A 13,813-nucleotide genomic window follows, 5' to 3' on the forward strand; every position below is an offset into this window, starting at 1 on the left:
TGATAATTAAATTCTTAAGGTATCTGGCCTCAGGTGGCTCAGTGGCCTGGGTTAATAACAAAAATCATTTTTTAACATAATCTCATTCATCAAGTTTTAATGAACTTTTGTGCGTCATATTCATTCAAATAACCTATTTTTACTTCTAAAATGAGTCATTTCCTCCACAGAGATGTCCTGGACTCTTTAGTTAACGTAGTGTAACATTGATTTCCATTGATTAATAGTGCTTCTCCTGCAGGTCATTGCACATTTATATGTCTATGGGAACCAGAAGTACATATTTATGACATTATGATATATAAAATGAAATACAGATCTCTATATATACATATCTCTACAAAAGACCTCACTTTTTTGGTTTTCAGCTATTTTAAGCATCATATATATAGTGAGGAAATACAGTATCTGAATGAATATTTACAATGCATACAGGTTATAACAGTCCTGCAATACACACAGGATTAGATTTTTGTTCCTCCATTGACTTTCTTTTGTAACATCCCAGGTCTCTGTCACTTTAAGCTGCAGTCAGCCGCCTTCTGGTTGCCTAGGAACTGAAAGCATCAGCAGCTACCTAAGAAGTTAAATTGCATCAGTGGACGATTAATACAGCTGCATGAAGCAGGGATCGTCACAAATGGCTCCCACAAGAGCAAAACAACTTAGTTTCATTTTCCTGTTCTCTGCTTTTTCCCCATCAATATTTATTAGCTGCATTGAGCAACATTACACCATTTTGCAACTATCTATTTAATATTTACGAAATATTTTTGTGTCTGCAGAACTGCATACCCCATTTTTTTTTGGTCAGATTTTCTGTCAAGAGCTTAGATTTTGAACTGCATTCTTCTTCATAGGCTTTTCTTTTTATAGCTGTGCATGTGATTGAGTCTGTCTTTGTAGGTGTTCACTATATCCTTTTAAATTGGGCATAGGATGCCAGAGCTCTTTGTATGTTCAGACGTTAGATGGTGTATTAACTGAGCATATTGTGAAGATATCTCTCCACATGTTGTGCCCCTTTTTTCAGCTGTAAAAAACCTTGAGTGATGACTTCATTAATGCCATTGTTACCGCTGTCAGCTATGTCTCTATGTGAAGCATTTGCACTATTCAAAGCATCCAACCATTCTCGTGTCTTTCGAGACATGTTATGTAATGCAACAGGCTGCTGTAGTGAACAGGTTTTAAAACTATTTTAACTACTACTATTTTTCATTTCATCCCAAGGACAACAGCAAATATTTAATATCAGCCTTTAAAAAAATAGCATGCCCAAAATGACAATTTACTCACCTTCAGGTCATCCAAGATGTAGATAAGTTTGTTTCTTCATAAGAGCAGATTTGGAGAAATTTAGCATTACATTACTTGCTCACCAACGGATCATCTGCAGTGAATGGGTGCCGTCAGAATGAGAGCCCAAACAGCTGATTAAAACATCACAGTAATCCACACCACTCCAGTCCAGTCCATCAATTAATGTTTTGTGAAAATCTGCATGTTTGTAAGAAACAAATAGATCATTAGACATTTTAACTTTAAACTTTAAAACTTCTGGCCAAAATATGAATCCATAATAATGCTTCCTCCAGTGAAAAAGTCTGTCCTCTCATATCAAAATTCACTGACATATTCGTTTAGAACTGTTTTCCCTTTCCACAAACAGTGCTTGATCAGTGCATATTTCTCTCCTGATTCAGACAAGATTATTTCTTTATTTTTATTGGAGAAAGCAATATTAGATAGATTACTCTTATTTTAGCAAGAAGCAGTGGTTTGAAGTTAAAAACATCTTGATGGATTTGCTCATTACAAGCACAGTTTTTCACTTCGCAAGACATTAATTGATGGACTGGAGTCGTGTGGATTACTTGTGGATTGTTGTGATGTTTTTATCAGATGTTTGGGCTCTCATTCTGACGGCACCCATTCACTGCAGAGGATCAGTTGGTGAGCTACATTTCTCTAAATCTTTTTTGGATAAAAAACATACTTATCTACATCTTGGATGGCCTAAGGGTGAGTACATTTTCAGTGAATTTTCATTTTTGGGTGAACTATTTCTTTAAATTGTCCTGCTTTTGCTGACTGTTGGCCTTGTGGCAAATTTCATACCATATAATCAGCAGATGCCCATAATTTGCTCCTCCTCATTGGTACAATTACCCTTCTGCTGTTCTTCAAATTACATAAACAGTATAAAGCCGCCTGCAAGGATTGTGATTAATTAGTCTGGGATTTGCTGTAGTACTCACAGTTGGAAGAGAAAAATGTGACAAAGACTCATTCTACACAGTTCCTTGCACTCCCAGGGAAACTTATCAATTGAATGATGCTAATTAAAGCATTTGTGGTTACGCTGTTATGATTAATTAGTTGCTTTTGTGCACCTGATTCCAAGAATTTTGACTTGCCATAATGCCGTTATTTTTTGCCAGTCTTTGCCGCTCCTAATTACTTGTCTTTCCATGTCTAGGTGAAGCAGATTATGGAGGAGGCAGTGACCAAGAAGTTTGTACATGAAGACAGCAGCCACATTATTGCACTTTGCAGTGAGTAGTTGAAATTCGTTAACAAATTCTCATGCTGTAGTAAAAGTGAGTTTAGAGCTATTGTGGAGTTAAATTGTAGCTTCGCAATTTCCAAATGATTTTTGTGAATTAATTTTGCAAGTTAAAGTATTAAAAAATTAAAACATCTAATAATTAATATACATATATATATATATTAAATTTTATAAAAAAAAAAACAATAATTACTCTATTAAAGTATATAGAATTAAATAAATATAAAAATATATAAATTTAAATTGAACTTAAAAATGTATTTCTTTCTGAAAAATAGCAGCAACTGGTATTGCATATTCATATTGTGAATTTAAATGATTAACTAATAATTAATGTAGATAAATATAAGATTTTGTAAAGAAAACCTAATAATAACTGCAAAATATGTTATGTAAAAATATATAGATATAAATAAAAGTAAAAATATATTTATTTCTGGCATGTAAAAATTGCTGTACAATTTCCCATCCGATATTACAAATTGAATTATTTAAAATTATTCAACTTAATTAACTAATAATTAATATGCATGCATGTAACCTTTTTGTAAAGAGCCTAATAATCACTAAGAAATATTTAAAAATATATAGATCTAAATAGAATTATAAAAAAATATTATTTCTGACCGCTAAAAATAGATGCACAGTTTCCCAGTTTTACAAATTCGTATTGCAATTAAATTATTAATTAACTAATAATTATTATATATTAATATAACTTTTTGTAAAAAGACAGCATGTGATGAAAAATATGTTTCTTTTGGACATATTAAATTATGTTACTAAAAATAGAATTTCTAGAAATAAAATGTGCATATATTAGCAGTAATATAATATATAATATAGGCACTAGCACTAGTCTAAACCTGGACCAGCAGAAAAATTATTTTTGATGAGCCTTGACATATAAGAGCCCTCATCGGGAAAGACTTTAGAGGCGATGGCTGGGGCTCGGTGGCATGATGATAGTTCCGGAGCTCTGGATCACTGCCAACAATAAGGTTGATTTGTCCGGTGCGGATGACTGGGAGTGTGTGTGTGTGTGTGTGTGTGTGTGTGTGTGTGTGTGTGTGTGTGTGTGTGTGTGTGTGTGTGTGTGTGTGTGTGTGTGTGTGTGTGTGTGTGTGTGTGTGTGTGTGTGTGTGTGTGTGTGTGTGTGTGTGTGTGTGTGTGTGTGTGTGTGTGTGTGTGTGTGTGTGTGTGTGTGTGTGTGTGTGTGTGTGTGTGTGTGTGACTCACACTCTTTACTCCAGTGACACAGAGACAGACCGGAACATTAACCCAGGCTCAGCCTCATTACGTCAGTGACACACCAGTGCTGCGTGGCACCACAGATATTGCTTAGTCAAGTTTCCTAGTACAAGCATAAATGCAGTTGTTATATGAATGGAAAAAGTAATGTACTGCATTATTACACAGCTTTGTTAACATTTACAACCTCATTTTGCCTTCATACAGTAGGGAGTAGTGATTTGCCCACAGAAAGCACTTGATCTAAGTGTTTATGCAAATATGAATTCCGTTTATCATTTGTGGTGATTTTGTATTTCACACATAGCAGATATTCTTGCGCTGCCGCTGCTTGAGCCTGTTGATATTTACAGTTTGTGTCTCTTGTCATCCAATACGGTGTGCCAGCTTTTGCTTTGAGGCTCAGTTGTTGTGTTGTGTGAATTCCAAAACCCCAGAAGAGCTGTAAAATCTAAGCAGCAATGTACAAGACATCAGGACCCGTCACTGCAAATCAAAAATCAGTGTGCCCATGTTTGCCTGAGTGGCCTGAACTCTTTTTATAAGTATGCAGTGCTGCCATGTTTATACAGAATGCTAAATGTATCCAAACGCATGTTATTTTCACTGACTATTGCTATTGCAATAGCTATTGAACTCCTTGACTACAGCAGATCTGACCTTCTTAATGCTTAATATTCTTCACCAAGTGCTGTATAATGTTAGAGTAGCGACACTAAGCTCGACTGTGCAGAAGTGTGCACATTGAGGAAATGTGTTTGCGCATAGCGTGTGTGAATCAAAATCATTTAATTGTACACACGCACTTTGTATTTATTAAGTTTAATATTTTGTATATTAAATATATTTATTAAGTATATTTATTTTTAAGTGTGTTAATTTTTTAAATAATTTGTATTATATTTATAATTATCTTTTTTATATATATATACTACTCACAGGTGAGTGGGCCTGTACAAACCACCTGTAGTAACACACTTTCCTCTATGTGTGCACTAGACACATTCCACACACACTACTGTGTGTACATAATCCCACAAAGGACTCAGTAATATATGTATGTTTTACATGCTCATGCACTACAAATCATCTTGCACTGTTTGTATAGTTTGTATTTTTTTAGTTTATGTATAGGTAAACATATATATAGTCAAAATCTGTCAGTAGGTTTGTTGTGTATAGGTTTATACTGTTTTACGTCATTGTTGTATGTCTGTATTTATGTAGCACCGTGGTCCTGTGAGGCACGACATTTCGTTCAACAGTATGCCCCCACATGTAGCGGAATGACAATAAAGCTCTACTTGACTTGATCAAAGCTGAATTTTCAGCATCATTACTCCAGTCTTCAGTGTCACATGATCCTTTAGAAATCATTCTGATATGCTGATTTGCTGTTCAAGAAACATTTATAATTATTATCATTATCAATATCTAAAACAGTTGAGTACATTTTTCAGGATTCTTTGATGAACAGAAAGATCCAAAGATCAGCATTTATCTGAAATAAAAAGCTTTTGTGACATTATACACTATACCATTCAAAAGCTTGGAGTCAGTATAATATTTAACATTTTTTTGGGGAAAGAAATTATAGTAATAAATACTTTTATTTAGCAAGGATGCTTTAAATTGGTCAAAAGTGATAATAAGGAAATTTATAATGTTGCAAAAGATTTCTATTTCAGATAAATGCTGTTCTTCGGAACTTTCTATTCATCAAAGAAACCTGAAAAAATTCTACTTGGCTATTTTCAACATAATAATAATACATGTTTTTGAGCAGCAAATCAGCATATTAGAATGATTTCTGAAGGATCATGTGACACTGAAGACTGAAGTTATGATACTAAAAATTCAGCTCTGAAATCACATGAATAAATTACATTTTAAAATATATTTAAATAGAAAACAGTTATTTTAAATAGTACAAATATTTCTAAATGTTACCGTTTTTGCTGTATTTTGGATCAAATAAATGCAGGCTTGGTCTGTTTTACGTCATTGTTGTATGTCTGTATTTATGTAGCACCGTGGTCCTGTGAGGCACGACATTTCGTTCAACAGTATGCCCCCACATGTAGCGGAATGACAATAAAGCTCTACTTGACTTGATCAAAGCTGAATTTTCAGCATCATTACTCCAGTCTTCAGTGTCACATGATCCTTTAGAAATCATTCTGATATGCTGATTTGCTGTTCAAGAAACATTTATAATTATTATCATTATCAATATCTAAAACAGTTGAGTACATTTTTCAGGATTCTTTGATGAACAGAAAGATCCAAAGATCAGCATTTATCTGAAATAAAAAGCTTTTGTGACATTATACACTATACCATTCAAAAGCTTGGAGTCAGTATAATATTTAACATTTTTTTGGGGAAAGAAATTATAGTAATAAATACTTTTATTTAGCAAGGATGCTTTAAATTGGTCAAAAGTGATAATAAGGAAATTTATAATGTTGCAAAAGATTTCTATTTCAGATAAATGCTGTTCTTCGGAACTTTCTATTCATCAAAGAAACCTGAAAAAATTCTACTTGGCTATTTTCAACATAATAATAATACATGTTTTTGAGCAGCAAATCAGCATATTAGAATGATTTCTGAAGGATCATGTGACACTGAAGACTGAAGTTATGATACTAAAAATTCAGCTCTGAAATCACATGAATAAATTACATTTTAAAATATATTTAAATAGAAAACAGTTATTTTAAATAGTACAAATATTTCTAATTTGTACTGTTTTTGCTGTATTTTGGATCAAATAAATGCAGGCTTGGTGAGCTTCTTTAAAAAACATAAAAATATCACTGTTCAAAAACTTTTGACTGGTAGTGTTTATATGTATATATTAAAAAATATATACACTTGAACTATATTATTATTGTTGTTATATGTATATTATAATATTGTTATAAGTCTTCTGTGTTGGTTCGTTTTGTCTCTTGATCTTCATAGTCTTGGAAGGAGAATTTCAATCTATTTTGATTAATTAAAAAGGAGTTTAGGACTGTTATATGTCTTAGTGTGTAGTTTTTCCACATATCCATCTTTTTGTTTCTTTTAGTCATAGTGGCAAAAATTTTAGTGCTTGCTTCAAAGTCGTTCCTCCCCTCACGCCGGTTATCACACTCTCTCACGCATCGCAGGCGTTTTGCATAATGATTTGGAGTGTTTTTGGGTGTCTGAGGGTAAGAACGCCTGAGTCGTGACCGTAAGCGGGGTGATGGTTTCAGTATAAATGCAGTGCAGTGCTGGTGTATGTATGTGTGTGTGGGTGGCTGGGGAGGGCTGGTCTGGGAGCGCTGCCAGTCTGTCGTCACCACCGAAAAACAGTGCAGTTCCCCTGTTTTCCAGTCAGTCGCCGGGCACGGATTCCCCACGCAGTCATCCACCCCCTCACTTTCATCCTGGAGCACGCACTCGCCCACGTCACTCCAGCATATGACAATGCACTTCCCAGCTAAATGAAGTGTCAGGGGAATAAATCAAAAGGAATTGTGCCTGTGCATTGTGGGTTGGTTGAACGTGGTGCGTGTTATGGGGGCAGCAGAGTGCGTTTGAGCACCAACAAAAAGTTTTGGTTCCTACCTAGAAGGAGAAACTTTCCGTTAGCGTTCCTGTTCATTTCAATGGCAGTTGCTTGGCTGGACTGTGCCATGCTAACCAACCAAACCTTGCTCGGTTCTGACAATAATTTATTTTGGCATATTTCTCTCATTCGTTTAGTAAGAAAAAAGGGCATATGAAAACAAATACACTACTGTTCAAAAGTTTCCAAAATAATAGATGTAGTTCGTCATAAAGATGGCTTTTGAAAAACTAAACCGTTTTTATGTGCAAAAAGAGAGGAGAGTTTTAAATCGAGCCTGATGGCAATGACATTTTATGCTGATATTTATTTCCTAAATTGGCAATTTTTCTGGCTTCTCTTCAGAAATGAGATGAGTCAAAGACCTAAAACCGGGTTTTCCAGAAAGCATCTGTCAGATGCTTTGATCCCACTGGCGTCCTTTTCTGTGTGTTTGATATTGGTGTTGCTGTCGGATCATGTGCGTGTACCCTGCTGCCTTCCCATAATGCAGAGCACACACTGTACGGACATGCCCTCATGATGCCGAGCCATTAGGCACAGCAGAGCTGCATAATTGCCCCTGTCCTGATGCTGCCACTGCTAATGCCTGTTTGAGAATTACATGGGTGAGTGCACTCACAGATCTCTTTGTGTATTTAGTGTAAAATGAAAAAAAAAACAAAATCACATTATTCTTAATCAGGATAAAGCTTGCTTGTTCAGTGTACAAATCATCCAATGATTTTTAAGGGGGGTTCAGTTAGACTTTAAAACAAAAATGTCTATTTTTATATTTGTTAATGCATTTGGTATCATGCATTGTTAATTTTGTTAATAGATTTTACATATACTGTACACTACCCTTCTGAAGTTTGGGGTTGGTAAGTTGTTTTTTTGTTTTTTTGAAAGAAGTCACTCTAAGGCTGAATTTATTTAATAAAACCGTAATATTGTGAAATACTGTTACAATTGAAACTCATTCTTTTTCTAATAACATTAATGTATTATGAACAAACATGAATTAGCAATAATAAACAATAGATTTATAAATTAAAATTGACGTAGATTAATAAATGCTATAAAATGTAATTCATGATGACATTTTACAGCATGTGATTATAAATGACATGATGTAAAATGTCAATAGTAGGTGTCATGAATTAAAAATGAACAATCTTTTTTACAGCATTTATTATTATGTTTAATATATTAATTAATGCTAACAAATTGGACCTTATTGTAAAGCGTTACCAGAATTTCTATAGTAATTGTCTGGAGCACAGTTTGTTTCAGTTAGTATAACCACTTTTGAGGTTATTGATATTCATATTCAAGCAAGTTCTGTATGTTTTCATCTCTATATAAAACGTACAAAGATACAAAACTACATCAACAATATCATTGTAACTTCCTACGTGACAATATAACTTCCATGATTCATTTATTTACTCACTTCCAGCATAAAATGAGTATCCCACTGGTTTCCCAAGGGTAGTTTCCACATAGTGCTGGTGTTCATTTGTGTTCATTTCGCAAATATAACCATGTAAACTTAAAGACTTGAAGGCAGCATATGGCTAAATATGTGCTGATTTTGTCTCTCAAAAGATTTTTGGCCAGCATGTTCTAAAAGTTTTCATCCTCCATGCATATTCAGAGTTAACAAACAGTGGGTTGTGTCGGGGGTCAGCTGGCTCCAGGCTCTGTAGCCCACTGGCTGATCAGTAGAAGGAAAAACACAGACCTTGTAAATCCTTCAGGCTGTTTCACACCAGAGGTGAGTGTGGGCAGGGTCAGGGGTCACCAGAAGAGGGTGAGAGCACAAATTGCTATTTACGTATTTAATATGAATTAAAAAGTATTTGAATTGATAGGGACTATATTACTTCTGTGCTGAAATTTGGTGCCATTCATGAATAATACAGAGATAATTAGTCAAATCCCCTTAGATGCTGGTTTTCTGCTGTTGTATGCATTAGCAAAATCGGTTTGTTAAAATCAATGCAACATCTACGGTGTTGTTGTTTTAAATTGATTAAAAGTTTATGCGTTAAATTACATTAATTATTCATTAAAACCCTTAAAAACAGCATTCATTTGATCAATTCAAATCTGATTATTGCCTGTTATAATTACCCTTAAAGGGATAGTCCACCTAAAAATGAAAATTCATGTTGTTCCAAACCTGTGTGACTTTTTTTGTTTTTGTTTTTTCATGAAAAAAATATTTTCTGAAGAACCTCCCAAAGCCATCCAAGATGTAGATGAGTTTGTTTCTTCAGATTTGGAGAAATGTAGCATTACATCACTTGCTCACCAATGGATCCTCTGCAGTGAATGGGTGCCGTCAGAATGAGAGTCCAAACAGCTGATAAAAACATCACAATGATCCACAAGTAATTTGCATGACTTCAGTCCATCAGTTAATGTCTTGTGAAGTGAAAAGCTATGTGTTTGTAAGCAACAAATCCAACATTAAGATGTTTTTAACTTCACTCCATTGCTCTATACATAATATACATCTTGGATTGCCTGAGGGTGAGTACATTTTCAGCAAGAATTCTATTTTTGGGTGACTTGTTCCTTCAAATCAGAGACTTGGACAGAAAGGAATGAATGGTTAGGGTATAAGGTCACATCATGTGACAGCCGAAACTTCCTGATTCGTGGAATGCAAACAATACTGGAAGGCTAGTCAAGGAAGTAAAGCATTGTGTTGTTGTTGTTTCCTATTTTCCTTTAAAAAAAATACCAGTCTTTTCATTTCACCCTGTCCAACTTTCTTTGTGCTGCAGTTTTAAATCCCTAAACGTCATAAGGAGCTGAGATGGAAGTTTTCTCTCGAACACCTGCACCACTGTGAGCTAATTAGACGTTAATGAGTGAATGAATAGAGTTTTGAGTCATGTCTGTTTACCCAGCGTCCCTCAGCTGATGCTCACGATTAAGCATCTTGCGAATGAGTCTTACTTGAGACCTAGATTCAAATTAGACTGCGAGCAGACTTTATTTGTGAAGTGCACAGCTGTTCGTTCGGATATGGCCAAGTCCAATGTAGAACAGGTAGTAACTATTCCAGATCTGTTGCTCCTTTATTGACACAGAATCGACAGTTAAATTCAGTTTGAAAAGTCATAGAGATTTTTTTTTATTGTACAACTGCAGATTTTTAATTTAAGGAGCAGATGGAGCAGCGCTATTTTCTGAGTGAGTTGTGAATGTAGAACCCACATGATTAATAGACTAATAACAACTGTATCTAAAACAGCTGTGTCTTTGTTTGAATCACAGGGACAAGCATATGGGTAGATAAAACTGTTAACTGCCACATCCAGTTCTGGAAACACCCTTGGTAGAGAGTGTTGCATTTTAAGTGTGGCCTATAATAACATGCTTATGGCATCATATTAGCTAAATTGATATTTATATTAGGGATGCACAATAAATTGCTACCATATTGGTTACTGGTTGATTAATTAATCGATACTAGATATTTTAATTATACACATCTCATTTAGGCTAATTGTACATTTACATTACACTCTAAAAAAATCTGTACGGGCACAAAGTACTGTATTAATTTGAAGGAATTTTCTGTTTTTATTTTTTAATGGTGTCTTACCTGTATTTTGAATTTTATAGTGCATTGCGTTGTGTTTTAGAGTTAACAGTCTGCAAAATTAATGGATAATGTCTCAGCAATGAGCCACCAGTACTTTTTTTTTCCCTTAAAAATCTCAAAATGGATTTTTCATACTTTCATTACATTATAAAGTTGTGATTCCTAAATTCACTTGAAAAAATGACTGATTTTAGTTTTTAGTATTTTATGTTTAATTTATTTTGGCAAAATAGTATAGAATTTAATATCTGCCAATTAAGGATTATTAATCATAACATCAAAATAATTATACACAATTTTAATGTTTGTTTTGGCATTTTAATATTCGTGCATCCATAATTTACATACACTACATTTCAAAAATTTGCGATTGGTAAGATATTTTTTTATTATTGTTTTTTTTAAATAAATCTATTGTGTTCACCAAAGAAAGACAGTAATGTTGTAAAAAAAAATGTTTTGTTTGTTTGTGAAAATATAAATTCTGGTAATATTTTTTCAGCATTCTTTGGTGAATAGAAAAAGAAAACAAACAAACAGCATTTATTTGAAATTGAAGACGTTTCTAAAAATATGAATGTCTTCACTGTCACTTTTGATATGTTTAATGCATCCTTGCTAAATAAAGGTGTTCATTTCTTTAAAAAAAATTCTTGACCCCAAACTTTTGAACAATTGTATACTTTTATTACGATGCTTGCATTTCAAAGCCATTTCAAATTATTATTGATGTACAAAGTCATACTCTTGTGCAGGGAGACAATGAAACTGTTGCTGGCTGTGTAAAGTGATGGCTAATTAAACTTTTATGACTACAAGGCTAAAATAACTGACATTTCTCAAATGTAAGGGTTTTTGAGGCAACTAGGTGTATTCATGGCAACTAGGTATTCAAAATGATGTCATACTTGTAAAGAGACCTTGATTAGATTCATAATAATCAACACTACATTTCATATGCCCCAAATGCAAACAGTGTCAAAATGGTTAAATATCATCCGACACATCACTAATCTAGCTTTCCTTTTTGGCAGCCAGTCCTGTATTTCCACATATGTGTTTGTGGGCATCATTTAGGGGACCACAGATGCTGCAGAAGACTCTAGTATTCCACTAATTACAGTCTATCTCCATGACAACACAGTTTCTATGCAGGGATTCGGCCATGTCAGAGGCTATTATGCACAAATTTGCTGAAACACACAAACGGTTATGTAACCCCCCTCAGCTGGTGGTCTTCTTTAGGGTTATTTCTAAAGACAACGTGCTGTGGCATGAGGTGACAGTGAAGGGGACCACAGCAGGCCACTGATCGCCCTCCAGATTTGTGGTTAAAAGTACATCCTATCTTCATGCTCCATCCCTGCTTCCTGACAGCGATACAGGTGACAGGCTGATAAATAACATCAGGTGTGCCCACAATCGATGAGATTATCCCTGCCATGGTGTTGAGGAGCTCACAGGCCCCCTGCATGCTCTGGTTTTGATGCTGTCTGCAGGGGACCAGGTGCCATCCATCTGACCTTCACAGCTTGAACTCCACTACGGCTGTACAGTTCGCTCTGCTCACGAGGACAGGAGCGGTGTCATATTCCCGCCGATTTCATCAGCCAGGAGGCTGCACTGAGAGACGCTTGATGTTGGATGACATGGATTCACAGGAGCTGTCCACTGGGCTTGATGGGAAGACCTGTCTCAGGTTGCTCTGACGGAGGTGTCTTTGTTGTTGATGACTGGCAGTCTAGATGGGATATTATTTGTGTGTTGCCTTTTGGGTTTTGCTGCTGCTGGTTTTCACCAGGGGACATTCAGTCGTGATCAGTGCACCTGTTGGAATGATGTGTGTGTGTGTGTGTGTGTGTGCTGGTGTGTGACTGTATGACTATAGGGAGCCCTGCTTAGATTGATGAGCTGATCGTTTGTACTATCTGTCTGTCGTTTGTACATCTATCTATCTATCTATCTATCTATCTATCTATCTATCTATCTTATCTATCTATCTATCTGTCTGTCTGTCTGTCTGTCTGTCTGTATGTCTGTAGTTCTATCTATCTGTCTGTCTGTCTGTATGTCTGTCTGTAGTTCTATCTATCTATCTGTATGTCTGTAGTTCTATCTATCTATCTATCTATCTATCTATCTATCTATCTGTCTGTCTGTCTGTCTGTCTGTCTGTCTGTCTGTCTGTCTGTCTGTCTGTCTGTCTGTCTGTCTGTCTGTCTGTCTGTCTGTCTGTCTGTCTGTCTGTCTGTCTGTCTGTCTGTCTGTCTGTCTGTCTGTCTGTCTGTCTGTCTGTCTGTCTGTCTGTCTGTCTGTCTGTCTGTCTGTCTGTCTGTCTGTCTGTCTGTCTGTCTGTCTATCTATCTATCTATCTGTCTGTCTGTCTGTCTGTAGTTATTGCTATCTATCTGTCTGTATGTCTGTAGTTCTATCTATCTGTCTGTCTGTCTGTATGTCTGTCTGTAGTTCTATCTATCTATCTGTATGTCTGTAGTTCTATCTATCTATCTATCTATCTATCTATCTATCTATCTGTCTATCTATCTATCTATCTATCTATCTATCTATCTATCTATCTATCTATCTATCTATCTATCTATCTATCTATCTATCTATCTATCTATCTATCTATCTATCTATCTATCTATCTATCTATCTATCTATCTATCTATCTATCTATCTATCTATCTATCTATCTATCTATCTATCTATCTATCTATCTATCTATCTATCTATCTATCTATCTATCTATCTATCTATCTATCTATCTATCTATCTATCT

General features: G+C 35.1%; 1 protein-coding gene across 1 annotated transcript in view; it reads left to right on the forward strand.

The window, feature by feature from the left end:
- The window catches only part of LOC107662751 (small G protein signaling modulator 2-like), a 63,244-nt gene that overhangs the window by 1,920 nt on the left and 47,511 nt on the right, over positions 1 to 13,813 (forward strand). The window contains exon 2 of the mRNA XM_016452831.1: positions 2,483 to 2,558. Coding sequence (XP_016308317.1) covers positions 2,483 to 2,558 — 76 coding nt within the window. The remainder of the gene's footprint in view (positions 1 to 2,482; positions 2,559 to 13,813) is intronic.

Source organism: Sinocyclocheilus anshuiensis, unplaced genomic scaffold, assembly GCF_001515605.1.
Source record: "Sinocyclocheilus anshuiensis isolate Anshui unplaced genomic scaffold, SAMN03320099.WGS_v1.1 scaffold1144, whole genome shotgun sequence".
In the NCBI taxonomy this organism is placed as follows: Eukaryota; Metazoa; Chordata; class Actinopteri; order Cypriniformes; family Cyprinidae; genus Sinocyclocheilus; species Sinocyclocheilus anshuiensis.